At 38.1% G+C, this 24,830-nt stretch overlaps 1 protein-coding gene across 2 annotated transcripts in view; it reads right to left on the reverse strand.

The window, feature by feature from the left end:
• Window positions 1-8,437: 8,437 nt before the first annotated feature.
• MND1 (meiotic nuclear divisions 1) overlaps window positions 8,438-24,830 on the reverse strand; it is a 35,138-nt gene continuing 18,745 nt past the window's right edge. Inside the window, exons 6-9 of one of the 2 annotated variants that reach the window (XM_083860820.1) lie at window positions 24,507-24,621; window positions 10,164-10,208; window positions 9,764-9,815; window positions 8,509-8,565 (exon numbers count right to left, since the gene is read on the reverse strand). In XM_083860820.1, coding sequence (XP_083716946.1) covers window positions 8,562-8,565; window positions 9,764-9,815; window positions 10,164-10,208; window positions 24,507-24,621 — 216 coding nt within the window. In that variant the 3' untranslated portion in view covers window positions 8,509-8,561. Of the gene's footprint in view, window positions 8,566-9,763; window positions 9,816-10,163; window positions 10,209-24,506; window positions 24,622-24,830 lie in introns of both variants that reach the window. The other variant, XM_083860819.1, reaches the window with a different exon arrangement.

Raw genomic sequence — 24,830 nt, forward strand, 5'->3', positions numbered from 1 at the left:
AAGGATGGTGAACCATCAGCATCCCATTCCCCTAACTGAACTGATAACCCGACCAGATGACCCACAAAACTAAAACAACACGCTTTAAAGTGGCATGGAATGGCAGTGCTAAATGGAACAGTCCCAGCTTCCTATTGCTGTGCTTTTATCACCTTCAAAGCCATGGATAGGGGGTTCAAAAACTTCTCCCAGGACACAGCTTTAGCCAGGCGGACTGGCACCCCATCTCTCAGCATGTGAAAGCCAGAGACAGATGAGCACCTCTGCTCAAGTTACTTCATTCAGACTGTCATTTTCTTGTGTGTCATTCAGTTCTACTATGAAAAAGGTGGGTTTTTTTCCCTGGCAGACTGGAAATTCAGTTGTCAAATGCAAGGGCATACAGGACTGGCTGAATCTAGGAGGGCAGCATTCCTGGTGCCTTTACAGTCAAGTATTTTGCTTATTCCTGTGGCTGCTGCACAGACAGGGCACACTGAGAACTGCCTGCTACCAAAGGCAGTGGAGGGAGGAGGAACCTCTAGGGTCTCTGTCAACACCTTGTTAAAATGCTGACTTCAGAGTATGTAAGTCACGATGATTTTTTCTTCTACTCATCTTCAGTCTTTGGTCTGCTTTGCATTTACTTTATATTTTACTTTTATTGCTTTTCCTTGCACTATGAAGAGCACTATGGAGGCTGGCCACAGACTTGAAAAGAGAAATAAATGAACGTGAGCGCTAAATAAAGGGAATAAGGGTCTACTGGCACTGCCACAAATATTTTTCATGCAGGGCTATCAAGAGCTTTCCAGCTTCCCAGATAGGAGGCTGTTCTCTGCACACAAGCAGCCAAGGAGCAGTATCTCTGCTCGCAGCCACACGCAGCACTGGAGAACAACCTCGCCGCCCTGACTCCTGGGCCAGCCTCTAACGGCTCAAGCCCAAGATAAGATGACACCTGTCAGGTGAAGCAAAGACAAGAGGCAAACCCCAAGCTTGGTGAGAAAATACATTCACTTAATCAGATATAGTTGCTTTTTGAAGTACTAAGAAATCAAGCAAGCTCTAAGGCATTTATTGCAGAAATGTTTCTTTTTCAAGAAGACAGAACCTTCTGAGCAGAATCATTCTCTGCTGGCTTCCTGGCAAAACTACTTCTTTAATTTTGGTGAAAGCTAAGGCCATGTTTTCTACTATCACCGCTATTGTTTGTACAAGAGGCAGAACTATGCAATTAGCACTGGCATGGTGTATGAAACTAAGGCCTCTGAAACATGCTACCTTGAAAAAAATGACATGATAAAGTAGACAGCTTGACATCAAAGGGTTTCTTTCAGTAACTCTGTAATACACCTGCAACTCGGTCCTCTGAATTTTTTTTTAAATTTAATTGTAAATTATTGCTTACACTACTGCATACTAGTTTATGATGCAAAAGTACCTATATTAGAGTATGACTATTCACCACTCTCTTGCCAAAATAAGGATTTGTTGGGGTAGATCTGTCAAAAATAAAGCTGTCTAGAAGAGCAGAGAGGGGAACTGATATCAAAGGTGGATCTAAGCATAGATCTTACTTACTTGTACTTTTTAAGCAGTGAACCCTCCTCCCTCTTGCCATAATTTGGGATGGAGACATAGGCAATAAAAGTAACAGTAAAAAAAAAAAAAACCACACACACACAAAAAAAAAAAAAAAAAAAAAAAAAAAAAAAAAAAAAAAAACAACCACAACACCACAACCTTTGCAAAAACTCATTGCTATTGTTTTTCTATCTGCTCCCTATCAAAAGCTGGACGATGTAGCTGGTGAGTTAGTTTAGAAAATTAAGTCAGGAATCAATGCTTTTTATTTATGGCTTTCTGATTTGGGAAGTTGTTTCAAATCAGAGGTCAGAAAATGCCCACTATGTTGGCTCAAGACTGACAAGGCAAAAGTCTAAAAAGAACCAAGAAAATTGACATTAAATTCCCTTTTTTTCCATTCCCCCATGTTCCTAGCCAGTTATCAGTCAAATTTGGGTATCAGTAAAGACTCTTTAACAGAAAATTCTCTCAGTTCCAGTAACTACCATAAGCATTGAAGAAAAATAAGCATGAAAACACACAAGCCCAAAATGCAGATTTTAGATCATGCCTACTTAAAACAGTGAAGGCATATTTCCTACCCAGACATCCATGGTTCTCCTAGGTTTGTACCATCTTCTAATGATTTAAACAGTTTATGACAAGGAAAGGGCTCCTGGACTTTTTTGTTGTTGAATAAAAAGACAGCTTCAACAATGTGATATCCAATTATGAACGTAACATTTTAAATTGAAGTTTTGATTGTGAATCTATTTTTATTTTTACCACTTCCAATCTAAAGTCACTTCTATAAACACTTAATGTGAAAATACCAGAAAAAGTTGATGGAGTACAAAGATAGATTTGAAGCTGTTTTGTTCAATGCTTTGTTTGGAAAAAAAAAAAAAAAATCACTCATTCACTGAACCTCTGGATGGTAGTTACACCAAAAACGGAACACCTTGTCCAGGCTTCCTGCCTTTCACCAGATGATACAGAGACTGGTGTTCTGGAGCACTTGGCATAACTTTCTCCAGTGTTATTTTTTACATATCCTTTTCAGACAGGTACAGCATCAATGGCTATAGGAATAACAAACAGGTCTGCTGCAGAGCCTTGATCCTTTTAATCACTGATCTCAGGAGCTGACTGACTTTTAAAAACATAGGGAAGAACACACTGCCTAGAATATATTTCAGGAGGAAAAAAAAAAAGCCCACAGAACAATACAGTTTATTATGATCATTAATTGATGTCTAGGCAAAAAAATTAATCAAAAAGCATTTCTGCCACTGGGAGTATGTCTTTGACCAAGTACAATGTAACAAGGAAAAAAATCTGATTAATAGATAATTTTTCTGAGACACTATAAACAAGGTATGAAAATTTGACTTTTATCTTCCTTGAAAAATCCTCCAGAATGCTAGGATCAGCCAGAGGCATTATTTTGCATGGCTAGCAATGATAATGCAAGAAAGCATGTGATGGACTTTTTTTACCCTCCTTTTTTCCTAGCAGGAGGGGAAAGAGAGAAAACATGATCATTTTTCACACAAAAATGAGAAAAAAAAATTTTTTGCATCTCAACATAAAAATCCCATCTCAAGAATGCCAGTGAGGTGCAGCCTGAAGGAAGGTGACATGATCAAAGGTGTCCAGAGAAAGAGAGGGAGCCCTGTAAGACATGGCTTCAGTATTCAGATGGTAACTCGGGTCCTTCTCAATTCAAAAACAACTTGTTCCACCACTGGCTTTCTCTAGAAGTCATAATTTTAAACAGCTTTTCCTTTTGAGCTTCAGCAGCAGCACAGCTGAAGTTCATCATCTCACTTGAAACAAGGTGCCCCTTGGACAGGTTACAGGATTTACTTTAGCACTGGGTTGCCAGATCAGTAAGAGTTTTTTAAAACAAAAAAGATGGGGTATATTTTAAAATTAAGTTGTTTTTTTTTGTTTTTTTTTTTTTTTTTTTTTTTTTTTAGAAAGGCTCATAGTTTCTCAGAATAACTTGGCTCTTCATTAAATACTAGAAACAAAAAATTGCCCAGCAGGTTTTGCTTGAAAACAGTTCTTTATAAATACTTCAGCAGGGACTTTTTTTTGTAAGGAAAATTTTTCTAACTAGGTTAGGTATGACCACCACATAGCATAAAAACTGTTCATTCATTTGTGAGGCATTATAAGAGAGTCTGAAGTGATGCTGAGATGTTCAGTGGTGCTTGTGGTGTTGTTCACAGATCTTTTTGCTTCCTGGTCTTCTTGACAAACTTCTGTGCATACAGTTTAGAGACAAGTCTAACACAGAGAGAGATGCTTCCCTTCCTGTATGCCTGTGCACTGGAAGGTGTGTGTGCTGACAGCAGTGTCAGCAGGAGGAGGAGTAAGACAGACAACCATCTGTACAGACTGCAGTGCTTCGCTTGTTCAGCCTACATGGTTGCTACAAGCAGATCTAAAAGGGAAATGACAGCGGAGGGGTGGAAAACACAAATAGGACAAGGAGAAAAAGAAGCTGAAGAGGAAGGCTATCCTTGCTGTGAAGGCAGACTCCTTATGCACAAGAATATTTACACAGGAACTGTGTCTGGATGGCAGTTAACTGCCGCCATCATGGAAGAATCCAGTCACGGGTGTGACACCGAGGATGAGTCAAGGACTTCACTTGTTGAAGTCACCTGTTCCTTCCCACTGAAAGGATGCACACATCATCTCATCTCAGCCCCAGCAACGCTGCCAGACCCTCACATAATATTCCATCACCTTCTTTGACATCTTGTCTTCCTCCTCCCACCTCTAGCATGCTCAACCCCTCCTCAGGTCCCAAAAGTGGTAGGTGGGAAAGGGAAAGCCTATATTCATCAGGCAGGGAGCCAAACACAACAGATAAATTGTGAGCTTGTACCAGGGCCCCTCAGAGTAAACTTAGCAGAAATCACTGGGCAATTTAAGCACAGTGGGAGGTAAAAGAAGATAAATGACAGAAAAATATGATCATACAAATCCCACCTCTAAAAGAAACAAGGTGAAAATAAGCACCAACCAGATCACCTGACTGGTGGAAATATGTCTGGGTGACAGAAGGACTCTCCAAGGAGCTCTTGCATTGAAGTTTTTACTCACCACCAATAACAAACTGGGTTTCTTTTCCCCTCATTCTTCCAAGAAGTTTCGGTTCCACCTCTGTCACGTGATGACAGCATCTCTCTGCCATTTGCGTCAGAGCCTGGATTTTCCCTTTTGAAACACCCCCGAACAGCAATGACATTTTACATGATGCATTAATGAAAGGCTTAGCACCTGACTTGTGTCAAAACCTAAACCTTTGTGACTGTTAACATTTAACACTCTCCAAGTACCAAAAGGGGAGTCCTGGAGTTGATGCTTGGGGTTGTACAGAGCATGTGGATGGATGGCAAGTTAAAAGACGAGGAAGAATGGGATTTTTCAGAGTAGATATTATCAGCAACTTTGTTTAAATAAGTAACGTTTCCTAGGAGATCAGGTAGACATATTTTCTCCTGCATCTCTATGGCTTCACAGTGGACAATCATCATCAGTCCCAAAGAGCAGGCCTATTCAACACCTCAGTCTAATACTGTAAAGATAAACTCCTTGTGCAATTTTAAAAAGTTGGACCTGATACTGTTCCTGGTACTGTTCAAAGCTACAGACTCTGATAAAAACAGCTTTGCTTTTTCACCCATTGCACTAGTAACTGCTTTAATTATAAACCTGAATTGCCTTAAGGGCCTGGCCTCCTGACTCTAGCTATAACAGTTGAAAAAATTTACCTTACATGGGCAAAAAAAACCTATAGGGCACAAGAAAGAAAGAGAAAAGAGGAAGACATACATAAAATAGCTGTGACATAACCACAAGAATAACAGTAGAAGTAAGCACTTAAAGTCCATTATTTTCCTGTTAGATTCTTTAGAAATATTTAAGGTTCTATCTCAAGAAAACTCCAAAAATACAAATTGGGGAAAAAAAACTCCACCAGCTTGAATGTTTTCATTTTTGCTATAGGCTAACATTAAAAAAAAATTCTTAGAAAGAAAATAATTTTAACTGTTACTGACTTTTAACTCTGTCAAAGACAAAAGTCCCAGCCTCTCCTAAAAACTGAAGTGAACACACATATCAAACCACACAATCCTAACATGGTTTCATATTGTGGGATTTAGCAGTCTGCTGCATATATTTTTAAGAAGAAAAGCTTCAAAAAGTGAGCAGATGCAGCAGGCTCAAAGTATCTTGGAATATACAAAATACACAAATTGTCTCTTTTTCTCTCAGAACAGATCCTGGCTTTGCTTGTCGTGTTGAAATTCACCTATGCTAAAAATCCACAATCACAAAAAGGCAGCAGAAAATAAATGTATTCTAATAGAGGAGTAAGAATCAGTATCTGATAACACATTACCTCTTCCATTCTTCTCTTTAGCTGAGAAATTTCTGTTCTGACTGTTCTAAAATTGTGTCCTTATAGAAGCAGACATATTCTCCCTCCAGATTTGCTAACCAACACCAAGAGACAGAACAGAAAATAAAGTACAATGGTATTCTACGTCTGTTCTTTACCTGTAAAACAAACCCAAAATTCTAGAGAAAACTACACTGCTAGAAATTCCCTGCAATTGAACTACCTAAGTTTTGTGTCCAAAGCATAATGGCTGTGTTTGACATTTTTAAAGCCAGCTCATTCTGACTGACTGTAGCACCTCTGGACAAATCTACCTAGAGTACAGTTATTTAGATGGTATTTACTACATTTGAAGGTTTTATTACAGCCCACAATGCTTTTAACCTACAGACAGGAAGCCAAAATATTGCAGATAAATTTACATAGCTGGTTATCTTGGTTTCCCTTTTGAATTTGGAAAGTACCCAAAGCAGTAAAGTCAGTAAGAAACCCTCATCCCCAAAGGTACCAGAGGAAGTCTTGGTGCACAAGCTGCTACAGACCATAAATTATCTGAGGATCCTTGACAAGCAGTCAGCCACATGAAAGTGACTCTAACAGGCAAAAAACCTCAGCAAGTTAATGTTTTTAATGTTTCCTTCATACAAACAAGCCTTTTGAGTTGTCATCATCATCATCTCTACTGCATGGCAGTTATGTGTTCTTGAACACAGATGTGCCAAGGAGCTTCTCACATCTGTTTGGTGGTACAGAATAGTCACAGAAAAATCCAAATGTTTAGCAAAACCAAAAAATAAACTCACTTGAGAGAGATCTCCTACAAAGAACACAAAAAGCTTGTCACCTTACAGTTTCACAGCACAAAATCAAAGAGCAATCCAACCAACCAAGCTACAGGTGCATCAATAGTTTGGTCTGGCACCAGCAGGAAGCTTTGCTGCACAGCACCCCCTTCCTGGGGCAAAAGCCAGGGGCCTGGTAAGGAATACTCCAACACTGCACTCAGCTCAGTGCCACCTACTTCCCTTATGCCTTTACTAATCAGCAACTGTACTCAATGTTCAATATTGGACATACTAGGAATAAAGTCCTTCCAAACACATAAAAGGAATCATCTCCATCACAATTTTAAGCATAATGACATTTCCCCATGTGCCAGGCATCTCATACATTTTTCTCAGGCAATGGATAGCTTGCTACGCTGTCCCTATGAGAGGACAATCTTCCACCTGCTGTCTTCCCAGTAACTTTGCTGCCTTCATGCCTTCATAGACATGAGATGACAATAGCCAGGGGCATACCTGAAATCCTTGGATTTTAATATGTGATGAACTGCTAGGAAACTTTTTAATTGGAAGGGTCACAGGAGACAGATTTCTGGGCACATCTCCAGCTAAATGCCACCTTTTCAGCAATGCTCTCTCATCAGATGTTACATAAAAGGCAGACAGACATTTTTCAGTGACAGCCTGCAGCAGGCCCACCTGCCTCCTAAAGGTAAAGCTTAAATCCTCCAGAGCTGTACAGCAGAAATGCCATCTTGCAATCCATGGCTGTGAAAGCTGAACACCAGTCTCCATTATCCACCTCTTCCTGTAGCCATGCACTGATCAGAACTAGAAACCAGAATCTGATACAAAGTGAGGTGCTTCAGAAATTTCACAGAACAAAAATGAGGTGTTTGTAATCTATCCTTATTTTGGCTGGCACTTTTAACCTGAAATTGAAAAATGTGCATAAACCTCAAAACTGTCAGTCTTTAACAGTAAACCGAATTCAGTTTTTCACATCCCAGATAAACATCCTAAATCTTGCTGCACAGTAATGTGAAAGTATGGGTGCTCTTTGCTCTCTCTTCTGTGCAGATACATTCTTTGACCAGATCAGCTTTCTCAGCGTCAAATCCAATATGTTTTATGGAACAGATTCAACTCTGTTGAACTAGCAAATATAACTTGGTCATTAAACTTACAAGCAGTTCTAGCAACACAATAAAAAGTTACCTGAAACCAGACCTCAGCCTTTCTACTCACCTCCTTACTGTCTTACTGTTTTCCATTAATGGATTATGCCTCTTTTCTATTTCATTGGTGAGACGAGGGAAAAATTCATCCTATTCCATATTGTTCCCTGTTATTCCCACTCCAAAGCCTTAAACATGTTTAAATATAAATCTGAGCTTCTATCTCTTAGTACTTATTACTCCCAGTTAAGAAAAAAAAATAGTTAAATCCAGTCTCAAGATTCCATAATAATTATTCCCCATAAGCTCTGCCCATTCTAAGTCTGTCTCACAGAGGAAATCAAGAGATCTACTATCTACAGAGTACAAGAAAAAAAACTGCAACAAATATTTTTAGTATTTTATTAACTTTAACAAAACCAGCAAATAAAGGGTGGTCACCTGTTTGGAGAGGATTCACATTTTAATGGCAGCTATGAATATATAACAAACTATGTACAGCTGGGTCAGCCATCAACTGAAAACTAATCAATGTAATCCAAATCTTCCGGGATTCCAAAACCTTTATCTATTCTGCTCTCTTCAAATCCAAATTTACGCTTGGCCCAGGACTTTATTGAAAAGATATTATCTGTAAATAGAATGAAAAACATTCATTTTGAGTACTTAGGAAGGCATGAATTATAGTCTCAGCTACAACAAAATACTTCCAATACTTCTCCTGTGTGTATGAAAAAGGTATATAGTGGGGAATATCGTTATTAAGTAGATATAGAATAGAAAACACGAGGATTTGTTAATAACCTCAAAAAAAGAGGAAATAATTTACTTAGCACTGAATAAAAATGTTATCTCTATCTTTTCTTGCTCCTCTTTTACAAGGAGACTGAAAGCTACAATCACAGTGTAAGCCTGTTAAGTGATGAGGTAAGTGTGAATATCCATAGTAAGTATTTTATAGGTCCTTCTTCAACTATGTGACTGTCTATAGCTACAAAAATTGGATTTAAATTAACTGAAAGGTCCTTTCTAGTCCTGTGTGTTTGTCAAACACTGTGTATTTTTTGAAAGTTAAAAAAAGACATTCAAGAAGCTTTATTTTAGTCAGCACTTCTCTTTTAGCATCACATTAACATATACATTTTGTCCAATTTAACATAATTTTTCACTGCAGCATTTACTGAAACTCATTACATCATTTTTAACACCCAGAAAAGGGTGTTAAAAATTGCAGCATTCCTTAAGAGGAAGTGTTCCCTGTCTCTGCACAGCTTAGAGATATTTTTCTTTTCTTTAACCATCACACATTTGGTTTTAAAACTCTCTTTGGAAGAAAAATATGCTGCAGCATATAACCAAATTGTCTAATTAAATAGTACAGTACTTTCTACAGGCTGAGGCACAGTTCCTTTACTTTACTCAAGGCCTTGAGAACAGCCTGTCACCAACAGCAGAAAGCCCTGACAACTCCCAGTAGTTATTTTTAAATACATAATTTTATTTCCCCATGTGCAGTAAACAACCCAGACATAAAATAATAATCCAAAAACTACGACAATGCTGCACTTGGCACAACTAATGATAGCAAGCAGTCCATCAGTAGGAGATCTATTCTAGACAAAAAATTATAAACAATATTCTAAATAATTTTAAAAACCATAAGGACATATAAATTGCTTGCTTTGCAAAATGGGAATGAATACAACAAAGCAAAGCAACAACAGAAAACTGTGTTAAACTTCCACATGAATCTCATCACAGTAACATTCCTTAAAACTATGCATCAATTTACCTGTAAAAACTGATCAATTAGTTTGAGAAATACCCACTTTGTATCAGCATCCATCACATGGTAGCAGCAGTAAGATTCCCCAAAACATTCTACTCTTTAGAAAGAAATGAACATTTGTAATAAAATTAAATTTTCTGAATACCTGGGCACCACCATTTCCAGTCTCTATTGCTTTCCTAATTTTAGGAGATTTTAACTCATCCAAGGAAACAAGGACACATCTGTTATGGCATATGAAGTACATTCAGTAACTAAACTGAGAAGATGCCTTCTTTTTGTTGAATCATAATAGTTTTACAAGTAAAACAAACTTCTCTATGTTTTCATAAGTGAGGACTATCCTATGTCAAGTCTTAATCAAATTTAAAGTTCTTAACACTGAGTAGGTCTTTTACTGAAACTGCTCTAGGGTGAAGCTGTGTCACTGCAATACGCACCAGTCCATCTGTTGGCTGCCTCCTTGGCCACTTGGTTTGTTTGGCCTGAAACAGAGAAAAACACCAACAGTAAAAGCATACATCACAGTAAAATCATCACAAAGTTTCAAGGCACAGAGACTAAATTTTTATGGAACCACACAATTTAAGGAAGTTATTATACTGCTTCCAAACACTTGTTTTACACTTTCCAGCAAGCACAAAGCTAATTTAAAGAAAAAGAGGAGCAAAGAACATAAAAGATACCATACGAACAACTCTAAGTTTTTAAAGTGTATTTCAAAATAAAATAACCCCAGTCTGGCTTGCCTAGGGGCCTAATTTTCTTCACCAAGATTGGAACTGGATATATGGCCTGAAGATACCAGAGGCAGCAGAGATGGAAAATATTTCATAATCCCCTCTATACATAAGTAAACCATCACATGGGTATGCATGACTCTATATAGATAAGGAAAATGACAAGGCAGCAGTCTATCATATCAATCAAAAAGTTTATCATATAGCTCTGGAATGTCTCCCAGGCTTTGAGAACCCCCTGAATGAAATTAAGACAAAATAATGTTTCTGGCTATTAAACTTGGCTTACGTCCCTTAACACCATTCCAGAACTAAACATGTAACAGTAAATTACCATTGCTACAAACAGGTTTTGTATAGTTTCCATGAGACAAAACAATCAAGGAGAATTCCTATTAGATCACCTTGCTCCCATTTAAAGTAAGAACTGAATCGAATCAAGCAGGTCAGGTTGTAACGTGGGAATTTATCAGAATAATTCTGGTTCTCACGCCTACACGTAAATTTAGTTATTCCCAGTCAGTCTTGTTAGCACTTGCATGATAATACTCATTTGAATGGTCAGCATGAAACTTGTCTCCAGGGTACTGAGATGTGAGTACATGATGAGGTATCCATTGCTATACACATTATACTTTAGGTAAAATTAAATTATGTGGAAAAATCATCTGCTAGCACACAGGAAGGGAAGTGCTCATTATTCCAATCTTAATACTCCTGTAACTGATATAAAAAACATTTACATTGGAGTAATACACTATTTCAAAACCAATAGAGTTTCTAAAAATGGCCTACAATTAGAAGATTTGAGCACAGCACGAAAAAAGCAAAAAAGATGAGCAAAAAGCTGAGTGGGAGAGAAAATGTAGCATTTTTGCTTGCTTGTATGCATCAGAAATTCAAGTTGTTCCTAGCCTAAGAGAGATATATCTTATTTCCTTTGCTGAGTGCTTGCTGCCATCCCCACTTGTTCAGTTCCACAACTGGCAGCACTGACAACTTACTTGCAGCTAATGGCATTTGGAGCAGTACCTAAGCTAACCCTATTTAAAGCAAGTCTGCAGAGTAAGAGCTTCCACTCATCAAGACTTTAAATGTGTGACCTGTGATACTTTCCTCAGCATTTTTCTAAAATTCTACCATAAAACTTGACAGCTGTATTTGACTCCAAGTAATCAAGTGGGGGAAAGTGGGATGGCATTAAACTCCATGGATCCAGAGCTGTGAGGTGACAGCATCCTGGTGGTGGGGGAGCCAACCTATTCCACAGCACCTGCGAGGTCTCATCAAAAAGCTCAGCTTTGCTGGAAGCAGCTGACCAGTTCAACACTGACATCCAGCAAACACCACTCATGTGTGTCAAAATATACACATGTGATCATGTGGCCAAAAAATGTGACTTCACACCTCTGTCAAAGAAAAGGCTGAGGTGACAATAGACATAGGCTGGACAACAAGTTAGAATGGCAGTCGCTGCCTAAAACCAAGTTGTGGCTAGAAATGAAACATGGTAGTGAGAGCAGGAATCCCATTATAACAGATATAGATAGATAGACAGACAGACAGACATATAATCCCCAGTGTCTCATGGCTACAGGTGAACATTTAGCTATCTGAAGGCAAGATTTAAGTCCTTTAGGATCAGTCCTAAGTCTTGCCTATGATTCCACTGCATGATCTTGTGTCTCTGCTGCAACCAATACCGTGCTTGGAAGAGGAACAAAGGAGACAGGCTTTGATAGTTATGGACCTGTGTCTCCTGAAGACACCAGCCACATCTGCATCATTGCTAGCATTTTCCAGAGACCTCCAACTCCATCACAAGAACTGACAGAAATGAAGAAATCTGCACCTTCACTGCTTTCTGGAACTCTTTATAATTGTTTGTTGGGACTTTCATTGGTTGCATCACCTGTATGTATACATACACAGAGGATGAGGGAAAGCAGGAGTAGTAAAGCAGACACACCTACTTTATGTATAGGTGTATCTAACTCAAAGTCATGCTACTTCTGACTGCCTGCTCTCCAGCTCCAGGGGATCACACAGCCAGGTTTTTAGACTGAAAAGGAAAGCTCAAGATCTAAAGACAGCAGTAGAATGGGAACTCAAAAATACACACTCCAAAGCAGAATCAGAACGCCAACTGTGTGAAGCTGTAAAAAGAAGAAACACAAACACAGCACTAAGAGCAACTGGCTAATTGCCAAAACCATCACAACCATGGAGTCCCAAATTTGGCCAGAGTCCTTCTGATCCTCCTGCTCACCAGAGCTGCTCTAACTGAACTTGAGTTTTGGCAGCTACTAAATACTGCTCCAGTACTAAATCTGCACAAGACAATGAAAGGCTAAATATGCAGTAGAGGTGAGCAATAGAGGAAACAACACTTTCCAGATGCTTCCAGATGTTCTCATTATCATAAGGCTCTAGTTACAGTCTGTATCTGTACATCTGCATAAAGGCTGGCAATATATGTAATTGCTGTCTGGAAGCTGCAAAACAATCCATTTGTTCTGGACATTACATATTTATTTCACCTATTTGTGTGACAATGCATCAATAGACTTTTCCACTCCCATGTCTGCAGGATACAAGTAATTTATTTGGTTGAGGCACATACCTGTATCCTCTGCTGACTAATTTCAGGCACATTTGGCATTTTCTAAAGAAAGAAAATGGAAGCTTGCATGTTTGTCTCCAAAACTGAACAAAAGCAACCACTGTATGTACAGCAATGCAAGGCCCAGGAGCAGCAAGACAAGACTTGAAGTGCTGGTCTGTTATGTCAGCAAAACACAGCTGGAAATATGCCTGAAACAGTGAAAGGCTACATGACAGAGAGTTGTTTTGACCAGTCTTCAGGAAAGTTTTTTTTCCCCTCAACCCCAAGTATCTCTGGAGAAGTGCAGGGAACTCAAATTCTGGGAGCTGAACCATTATCCCAAGCACTTGTGACTGTCCTCATCACAGGGACAATCCCCTCCATCCCCACAGAGGAAAGCAAAGGTATGGAAAAGGAAGGTCCAGCTGCAGCAAACGTCTAAAAAGAAAATGAGGGTGAGTTGGAAACATGCTTTTCAACGCAAATAAGTGGCATTCTACCAGTGACCCGCAGGTATTTTGGGGCAGGCCAGGAGACTGAGGTGACAAAAGGGCACGTGGACAGCTGTCAGAAGTGCACTAAGAAGTTTCTAAGGCACATGGATAGCACTTGGTAAGGAGTCAAGGCCATCAGCACAGAGCATCAGCACAGCAGTGTTGCTGACAAATCTCAACAGGCATTATCTATTGACTCAAATCATTGTAAGGCCATGTTTCCAATCTGACTCAGGAAGCCCCTACAGTCATTCTCAGCATACTGCAGAACTACAGCCTCCTCCTTCCTTCTTCCCCCAGATTCTCTCACTTTTTTCACTGGAAGGTGGAGATGGTTGGAATTAAAAGTCCTATTTGCAATCCAAAACTGAATGGCTAAAAGCTGTAGAAGTCTCAAATATTTTCAGAGAGCAAAGAACAATTGTGATACAACCACCACCATCTCCTCACAAACATTTTCCAAATTTAATTTAGATTCTTCCTAAAATCCTTTTTAAGTCTCACACGTATCGTTAAGGGAATACTAAGGATACAATCATGGAACAGTACTCAAATTCAGACTGTAAAGGCAACATATTATAGTTCCAGAAGCTATAGTAAAAGTAACAAAACAACAACAAACCAATGGCCAGAACCAGCTCACAACCACCTGAGCTGGTAGAAATTAACGAAGAGCTGTAGCTTTCTTTGATCTCCTACATCCTACTCTGGCATTTTTTTTTATAACTTTAAGGACTTCCAGGAACCTCTGCTTCCCTAGAATAACAAAAGCTAATTGTATTTATAAAGCTTACACACTTCAGTGCCAGTTTTGACCTAGTACAACTAATGCCACAAAAAAATAGTATGGACTTCCTCACTGACAAGGCACATGACTGCAGAGGGAATTAGCACCTTACCAAGGAGAGAGTCACCCATCAGCCTGTAGGGTGTTGGCAGACTCATGCAAAATACAACTGCAGTCTTCAGCATGTGGGTGAGGGAGTAATTTTACAGCATGGATCACAACTCCTCTGCATAAAATGCAGACAACAGCTGCAACTGTTCTCAGGGACTAGGGAGGATTATTAGCCCAAAGATTCCCAATCTCTCTTGAGAGAGAGGGTCAGGGTAAATTAAGTGCATTAAGCGGATTTGAATTCCTGTAATAAATATGCATTCACTTAGACTGAATTCAAAAATGAAAAATGGTAACTACCATAAGAACTGTATGTCAACTTGAACCTCCCATGATTGTCCACTGCCTTCTGCAGAGAGTTACCCATTCTCCTGTACACAGGTTGCCCTTACTTTCCAGAAACATTACCTTGCCATCATCACAGTGGCAGATATGTTTTCCTACTTCCTGTCATCCACAGAAAGTAGAAAAGGTTATTTCCTAGTGATTCCTACCCACACGTCCATTCTCAAAGTGACACCACATACTCTGATCAAGAGCCTGTGGCTTGCCATTGGAAACTATTTATGGCAATGACATGATGAAATGGCTTCTTAAGTTCCATATTTGAGTATCCTTGAGAAAAAGTAATCTACAACACTGTCAACAGGCTGAACTGCAATGTGGCAAGAAGAGCTTTACAAGAATGTTTTGTAACCCTGTATTAGGCAGATACCTCCACACTATTGGAAATCTTTATCCTCCTCCATGCTTCCCAAAGAGGTGTTTCCTCTTATAAACAGAATAAAGAACTGCCGTGTAGAAAAGTGATAGCACATCAGAATTCTGTCAACTCCTTTGAATTCAGAATAACACATCACTCTTCCCCCATACTCCAGTATCCCACACAACACTTTTCCTCATGATATTAATCAACAGGTCACAATGCTTTGGAATCCATGATTAAATTCAAGCTAATGTGTAAATATGATTTTTCATTTAAATGGCATCGCATCACAAACTTAACACAACTTTTTATACTGACTTATTTTAGACTCTGAATAAAGTTTCAGCACTACAAGAAAAAGCACTGAGAATTATGAATGCTACGTACTGATCTACAACTATTTTGAAAAGCATAGAACACAATATAAGCTATTTGTGATAGAAAAATACTCAAGAATACTGATATATGAATTAATTAAATTAGCATTTCTGATGCAACACCTGTGTATATACACTTGAAAATGAACCTGAGCAAATAGATACCACAGTGCCAGTCTTGTCTACCTGATGAGATGTGGCAGTGCACAGTAAAGGTACTAAGAAGCTGATCCACACTGCTGAGAATATGCTTTTAAAGGGTCTGTGATCTCTGTCAGTGCGTTTGAAAAAAGCGTCAAGTCTCATCAGCAAAAAACTCCCTCTTGTCCCGTATGAAAAGGTCATACTGTCAAATTTCATCACTACGTACACAGGGTCTCCTTGAAAAATGTCCAACAGAATTTGTCAGAATTGCTACCAAAAAATTTCTCTATGCAAGACATGCTCTTGCACTTTAGTTTACTATAATCATGTACCTACAGAAAAAGACCATTTACCTTTCAAGTGCTGTACTTGAAAACCCATGCTGAAATCTCAGTTGCATAAGTAAAATACACCAATTTTCATCCAAAGAGCAGAAGGAAGTAAAGAGCTTGCAAAACAGAAACAAGCACACCAACTTCATTCAGGGCTGATTCAAGGCTCCCTGACACCACTCTCTTTTTCTTGCACTGGACAACTCCTCCTTCCCCACTTCATTCACTAATAAACTCCACACCTTCAGCACAGCTAAAGGAACTTGCACTCTTCTGAGCTGCTGAAAGGTATTTCATAAGGAGGCCCATGCCAGGGCACCATGGTTTTTGGCCAGTTGTGGACTGCAGTCTGCTGTCACCTCATGTGTCATAGATGTAGAGAAGAGTCTGGAAGGCATTACACAAAGTTCTCTGGTCTCTGTGACCACAACTCAAGCCACATTCAACTTTACCAATGCCATTTCTGAGGTATTTGTTACCTGGTTTAAAGGTTTCCAATTTTCTGGCCTTACAGTTTAAGGCTATTACTTTTTTCCATCTTCTCCACAAACCTGAGTAACAGGCTATTCCTCCTCTTTCCTTGAAGGGATACAGATATGCAAAACCCACCAGGAACCATCTTCTTTTGAGTCCTATTTTTGTAAAGTGTTTTTGTCTCTTAGAATGTGATCGCCTAATGTGCCAACATTAGTCTTGCATTTATACCACCTGCCCTGCAAAATCTTCAGTTAAATAGCACAGAACAAGGTATCTATATTAGGAATATAAGTCATAATCCAGATAAATCCATATTGAAAATGTAACATACTATCCCATAAAATATGGGATATATCTTAACACAAAAGATTAGCAATACATTTTTAAAGCAAGGCCAGGGAAGACCTCAATTTGACAGTCCACATTAGCACTAAAGACAATGAATGAAAATCCACAATACCTTTCCTGATCTAATTTGGCATGTGAAAGTCATGAAAAGATATAGACCAGTCCATTCCTTCAAATATCACCATAACTTTATCAAAACAGTCTGATTTGAGTCTGATACACAACTAACCTAGCAAGTCTAACAGTGGAAGACAGAAACAAAATACTTACTCCACAAAAGCCTTTTTGTTTCATATATAAATGGATCTATAGATTAGTTCAATTTGATGCTTTCATCAGGGCTTAAAAAAAATGGATTGCTACCAATTCACTCCTAAATCAAAGAGTGTCATAAATGTAGCCACAAGTAGCCATTTTCCACATCACAAATTTTATCAAGTGTCTACCATTCCTAAGCAGCTCAGCAGCTTTTGCCATAAGGATTTACTGGCTCAGACAATAAAGTTATTCCCACATACTTCACTTATGAGCCTCCTACATTTTTTTTTCTGTCATTCCAATATAAACAATTAAGAAACAAAGTAAGGAACAAAAACACATCTTGTGCTTGTTCTCATTTGATTTCAAGAAAAAGTAAAGAAAGAGTGGCAAAGCAGGGTGTTTATTACATATAGTGTACTTGGTCTTCCAACTGCCTCCTTTCTGAGTGCCTAAGAAAAACCCCACTGACAAAACATAGCTTTTTGCTTAACTAGCTAAAATGTAGCTTCATTTTAAAGCAAGTTGGCTGAAGTTGACACTCCGTAAGAATAGTCTGGCTAGAATGTGTTTGAGGTATAAAAACACAAGTATGCATGAGTCTAAATATTTAGGACAATTTTTCATTGAAGAGTAATCTCTTATCTGAAGACCAAACACAGAGACAAAGAAATTCTCTGAAATGCAGAGAATAAGGGCCTTTTGCTGAAAGCCAAATGACCCTTCTGGACTTCAGCTTTCCAGCTTCAGCCAAAAGCCCCACATTTCACTTCAAGCTTTGTGCCTTAGGTGCGTATGGACAGACACTTCTTAAGTGGCCCAGTTTGTCCTGATGGCCCTTCATTCATTATTATTATTCATGGCTGTTATATTTTCCTTTCTTTCCTAGTGCCAAAAGCTGCTCACCCATTTATGTAGTCCTGTTGCTGCTTCATTCAGTTTTTTTCAAATCCATTTTCTAACTGTTCAATTCATTGCAGAGTTCATGAAAATGCCCTTATGAAAACTTGTCACTTGTTCCTAGTTGGTCAGAAGATCCCTGGTTTCTCTTCAGGGACATTACCAGACAGACAATTCTGTGACGTACATGACAAATGACCACGTATGAAAGTCTTGTGAAGAAGGCAGTGAAAGACTTCATCAGATTTTCTGGATGGACACAGAGATTTCAAAAACCTCAGGAGAGTCCATCACAAGACAAAGGCATCTATACCACCAGTTCCTAACTTGAGTTGACAACTTGCTTTTATCACTGGTAAACTTCAGCACTGGAATGAAGGACCAAGGTGAGAACTCTTCAACTTGCTTTTGTCAGGGAAGGCCCTTAAGCCACTACATTACAGCCTCTGGTAATCACAGCCTGATTCTGCTTAGCAGGTATTTCCTTTGTCAAAGAACCAGCCTTTTCAATAGCTGAAATGCAAACAAGCCTCCTTCAATTTTCAAGATTGAAAAAAAAAAAAAAAGAAGGGCTGGAGATGAAGGAGCAGATACTCTGCTTAAACTGGCAATTCCATCCAGTTTCCTATGATTACCAAAGAAGTTTGGATCAATAATCCAAGTACACATTTGTAACTCCATTCATTAAGTACTCTGTTCCTGTCCTCAACTTCACTTAACAGCTAAAATTTTACCACTGCTATATGAAATGTATTATTTACGTAAATATATGTAAACTTTATTTCCATACAAGTACATTTACTATTCCTCATTCTTCCTAGAAACTAAGTTATGTTTAGTTTTCATAGGTTTTATTTATCTTTTAATTTATCTTTTTTTAATCTTTTATTTATCTTTTAGTTTTTGAACAGGTAATTTAATTTGTCAACTTTCCAGATGAATGACAAGCCATTCCAAGAACAATATAGGGACAGGGGAAATAAAACAAAATTCTCAGTTTGATGTGATTCGTTGAGATCCAGCAGAGTAAACACGTCTTTTCCTTACTAGTGCACATCTATATATATTCTGGTACTCCATGATGGAGGCAAAAAAGGTGTGGGTGTGTGAGCTGTGTAGTTTTGTTTTGATTAGTAGCAGATAGCCTGCAAGTTACATACATGAACATCCATTGTCTATTTCCTGTCATATCATCATACGGATCTTCTGGAGATGAATATATTAAATATACAACACTCTGTAAGATGAGACTAACAACAAAAAGGAGTTCTTGCTTTTATAACTATTATTTTTCAACGTACTTTTAAGCAAGTGTCTGATTCACTCCAAAGAAAGCTGAGTTTAACCCACTAAGACTAACACACATGTGAGTGAAGATACAAGTCTAACATCAGCAAAATGACTAATTTCTAACTGCAGACCTTTGTTAATGGCATTGCTGCATAAACTGTAAAAAGCACAGCTTGTCTCTCGGATGCCAGGTGCATATTCCATGGTCAGTAGCTAGGAAACAATTCTCCTAATTGCAAACTGAACATAATGCTACTAAAGGTGATTAAAAAAACATTATAGGCTGCATCTGTACACTATTGATCTTGGTGGCACCTGGACCAGGCTTAAAATTATTTGTAGACTTTCACTTTTGCAAGTGGAAACATTAAATTTTTAAAAACAAATACTTAATAGTTCATTAGCTGATACTGCTGACAAGGCTTTTTAGTTTAAACCATGGTTCTGATACAATTTCTGAAGAACAATCCATCTCTGAACAACAACCCATTAAACCCTTTTGTAAATTATTGGTATTCTGATGCATTTTGAGTAAAACTGATGCAACTAATTTTAAAGTCTCTCTATCAGCCAAGGTAGTCCAATCTTCATTTCATTTCTTCACTACTGTTTCTTTTTTGGGAACAGGAACTATTCCCAGCATTAGTAAGAATTCCCCAAAGAATCTAACACTTGGTATTGAAGTTTTTGTAACATCAAATACATCTGCATATGTAACATATTTTCAAATTGATTTGAACATAAGAGAATAGCTAGGTATATCAACAAAAAAACACCCTCCAAAAACCAACCCCCAAACTATGCACTCCAAAAAATCCAGTAGCTAAATCAAAATAAACTTTTCGGCATTCACCCTTCAGATATTAAGATGAATAAAAAAACTGAACAATACAGAATTATTTTCTCGTAATGTCTGTATACCCTGATAATTCTTCACAACAGTCTGCCAAGCTGAAATTTTCATTGTTTAGAAACATAAGAATTAGACATTTTTGAAGGACCTAAAAGGAAAAAAAATATATTTTCAAGTACATATTACATATAACACAACATTTTCATGGTATTCAGTAAAGTCTGGATATTTTACCAAAATTTGTTTTCACAGAACCATCTAAGAATTAGTTTTAGAAAATAATCTAACTCTGAACTGGACTGACAGTGATGCCTCTGAGATCATACAGAGAGTCAAAAGAATAACTATGTGGATATTCACAGTTTGAAATCACATTCATTTGAACCACTTGCCTCTCTTGTTACAGGATACAAATAAACAGAGCAAAAGTAAAAAGGTTGACACCAAAATTGCTACATGTGTTGTATCTGGTAGTTTGCTAATTAATTTTTGAGAAAACAATTTGCCTAGACATGTTCAGATCACTGTTTTAAAGGTAAAAGCCAAAGACATAAAAGTTATCAGTAACCAGACATTCTAAAAACATGCTAAATAAAAAAGGAATGCTGACAGGCAAGATCTCAGGTCCCATAAATATTAGCAATCATACCACACAGGAGTCACTGCAGTATATAACTATTTATGAGAGGGCTGCCCTATCCAAAGGCACACATTAACAAAGCATGGCTGTTGTGGAAAAAAGCGAAGGCCCAACATTTTAATAAGCAACATTCCTCTTATTGCAGTGAAAGAACAAGAAGTTTGAAATTCTAGAAATGTTTATTTTACAGTGAGCACTGAAACTGTTTAGCTCTTTCCAATTATAAGCTGACCAGCAACTCAGAGTAAAGTCCCAATCATTTATACACTTATGTTGTCAGACAAACTTTTCTATAAATTTAAAATCTTTTATTAGCTCCCTAACACCTCTCTCTGGGGGGGAGCAAGAATTAAACGTATGCAACAGGTTAATCTTGATATTAGGTGGAGTTTTTTCTGTTGACTTTATGAAAATCTGCATAAATTATGAACTATTGTAAGCTTGCATTCTTGCAGTAACCTTGCAATAAAATAACCTTTAGAGAATCTAGCGGCATCATATCTCCAACTCTGCATACATACATGCTATGTCACATAAAGAGACAAATCTCTCTAGAATGGCTGCTCTCCCATGTGAATGTATTCCAGTCTACATAGACACATCTCAAAGGTGAGAAACAATGATCTTGTCCGGCGCCACCTGAAGCGGGATCACAAGTTTAACAGAAAAGTATAAAATCCCACTATTTGTTTGGCTTATTTTTATTTCAAATTACTCTTGTCAGTTTTACTGCCTTTGAGAAACAATTAATCAATCCTAACTCACAGAAGGTATCTTAAAAAACATTACCAAGTGGCAAAGACTAGCTTCTAAACTGCAGAGGTCATCGGAAAAAAAAACAACCACATATTTTGCTGTTCTAGATATATTTTTACAATACTGTTCCTGTAAAATGGAATTATCTGAATATATCCACAAGACCAGACTATTATGTAGCTTCCTCTAGTGGTCAGTCCCTAAATCTTGTTGCTTCTGCTATTTAGCCTAGTTACTTGTTACACACAAATTCTCTGTTCAAATGCTGTAAATGTGAGAAGGCATTAAAAATTTATACTGCAATGTACTTCTAATACAAAAGCCAAGGAAACTAAGCCAGAACATAGAGCAAAACATTTGGTAGTGACACGAAAAGGACAAACGGTGAAGTCAGCAAAAAACAGAGTTATTAGTTTTCCCATTTGTCCCCTTGTGAATATGCATTATAATATATTTAGTTACATGGTCAAGCTTGACTTTCCCACCATGAGAGTCAGGAAGCAAAGACAGATGTTCAGTTTTAAGCTGAGTCTTCAGATATTTGCTATGAATCATTCAAACTTCTGTTTTGACCCTGAAAATGGTATATGTGTGTGTGTGCACGTGCATGTTTTATTGAGGCTTGCTGCTGTGCAATTGGTTTGTTTCTGCAAAACTCCGCTGAGGGAGAGGGCAAATAAAAAGGCACAGCAAAGCATTCAAATTTGAAGGCCACTGAAAACAGAGGACAGTTTGATATAGCCCTAAAATACTGCAAGAAGAATCAAGGCTGCTATCTGTGATATGGGATGAGAAATTAACAGGACAAAATCTTATACTGAGCATCAGGAAGATTTCCTTACAGGTTGAAGTCACTAAGGAGAAAAAGGGAAAACCCAAAGGTAGAAAGTGACAACTGTCTGTTCCAAAATATATTTTACTGAATGATTCAACTGTTAAAAAGAGTGCAATTACATAACAGAACAGCCATCTCTCACTCAAAAATAAGGTAGTTAGGAATCTGCTCAGGTGATTTAACTGAAAATAATCCCAAGGGTCATGTTATCTAAATTGTACAGAAGTAGAAAAATCGTATCACCCATGTGCAGTTTGAAAATCTGTGAATGAGTAACTTTTATTGTAAAGTTTTTTTCTGTGAAACAGCAGCAGTATCTTTTATGTCTTGCTGAATGCATTCCATTGCCTGAGATTCTTTATTCCCTTCTTGCCTTTGCAATTTTCTGCACTCTGGAACCAAAAGAAATGCCCCTTAATCTTTTTTTCTTTTTTTTTTTCCATCTCTTCCATAAAGCCCGCCAACTTCCATTCAGCTTTGACAAGGACATTAACTCCCCAACACTGACATTACCATTTATTCATTCATACACTGCCAGTGCAGCAATGCCTGACAAAACATATAATAAATAGGCAGAAAGTTTTAAAATTAAGTTCAAGGACAGAATAATTTTGAAACACTACTGCATATTCCCCTGGGAAGCCTCCAGGTAGCTCAACAGTGCTTACCTCACAAGTCCCTTAAATGCTCATCCCTTCATCACAGAAATTCACATGGAGCTTACACATACTGGATAAAAAACCCAAAGTCGCAACATACAGACAAAAGACAAGGGCATGACTGAAGCAATTAAGTATTACATTTCCTTCCCTTTCTCTCTTTCTTTCCATGATACTAGTCTCTTGCCAGCTAAGGCAGCTTGCCCTAGCATTGCAGCTGTGATCTGCTCCCTCGTGCCGTACTTAGGAACGTGCTCACCGTGACTGTTTCAAAAGAGAGGCTCTCAAACTATTCTGTGCGATGCTGACTGTAAGGGTACCTCAGCAGTTAAAATACCTGACACTACACATCCCTCTGCTGTTGGTATCTGCCTAACCTCATTCATTTTTACAGCTGGAATCAGCTGGAATGTGCCTTCTCCTCAGGAGAGCAGGCAGCGAGGGATTTACAGCACAGTAACTAACCTCAGGTCTCAAGTTTGCTTATTCCCTGGCATACCATTACATCCTTGGGGAAAAATAACACAGCTGACAAAAAATGTCACAGCCCCTCAAAATAAATAATAGCTGTCCAAATTTGGTGAGTGCTCCCAACTCTGTTTATGCTCCTGGCTTTCTCTAAGAACAGCTCTAAAGCTGGGGACTTTGTTAGTAAAATAAGGAAGGAGAAAGATTTAGCCACATCTCTATTCAGAAAAAGTTCTAGGCCTGTTTCTCATAATTCTGTAACAGCATTTTGGCATTACAGCAACCTGAATATGCAGTGGTGCTTGGGTAGCAATGTAAGAGCCTAATAAATAAAACATGAAAGCTGCAGTAGAGAAAATTCAATAAAGTTTCATGCATGCTTTTCATTTTTCATGCTAAGGATCAGAATATTAAGTGCCTTTCAGTGCCAAATTCTGTATTAAAGTCACTCATCATTCCTTGTATTTCATTAGAGTTAGAAATTCCAACCAAAATCCAGCACGTCAGAGACAGTACAGTCAGTCAAGAGTGTGATAACCTACTTTTGTATAAGTGACAATTAAGCGTCTCTAATGAAGTGCTTATGTTTGTTACAGGCAGGAAAAAGTAAGCAGAAAGATACCTGTCTTAACAGCATGGAACCAAAGGTAAACAGGAGCCAGAGACTCCTCTTCCTACACACATTCTATGGTACAGTACAAGTAATAGAATTAATATGGTTCTGAAAAGGATGATCCTGACGTTAATTCTAAAGCATCAGAGTATTTTTAATTATAGGATTGTTTCTTAACTGCTCAAGTGGTGGCAGAGTAAATATCAATAAAGCTCCTCATATATAATAGAACAGAACATGAAAAGAAATGGTCAGTGTACCTGTTTTGTATTGTTCAGCTTTAAAAAGAAAAGCAGCTATGCTTTGACTAACCTCTGAATACCAGATTTTAAACTAAAGAAGTACAGACCTTTTCAGGCAAAAGATCACTTTAAACAATGCACAACTTACGCATCTCTTCAACCACGTCTGGATCACACTCCCTGTATTTGTCTATTTCTGTCTTTAGCTGCTCTTTTTTCTGCCGAAGGGCAGCAAGTTCCTTCAGCAGAGCTGCACGTTCTGCCTGAGGATTCAAAGGATGTTGAGAGATTAAAAAAAAAAACCCAAACATTAAATCACACAAAAGACAAGGGCATGACTTTTATATAAAAACATATAAATTTAAAAGCTGCTTTCACTACTGCTTTCTGTCTATGAACCACTTGAGCATTTTATTTTATTACATAAACTTCTCAGTGACACTAAATTATACTGAATACCAACTGGAAGGAA

Source organism: Zosterops lateralis (genome assembly GCF_965231275.1).
Source record: "Zosterops lateralis genome assembly, chromosome: 5".
Classification (NCBI taxonomy): domain Eukaryota; kingdom Metazoa; phylum Chordata; class Aves; order Passeriformes; family Zosteropidae; genus Zosterops; species Zosterops lateralis.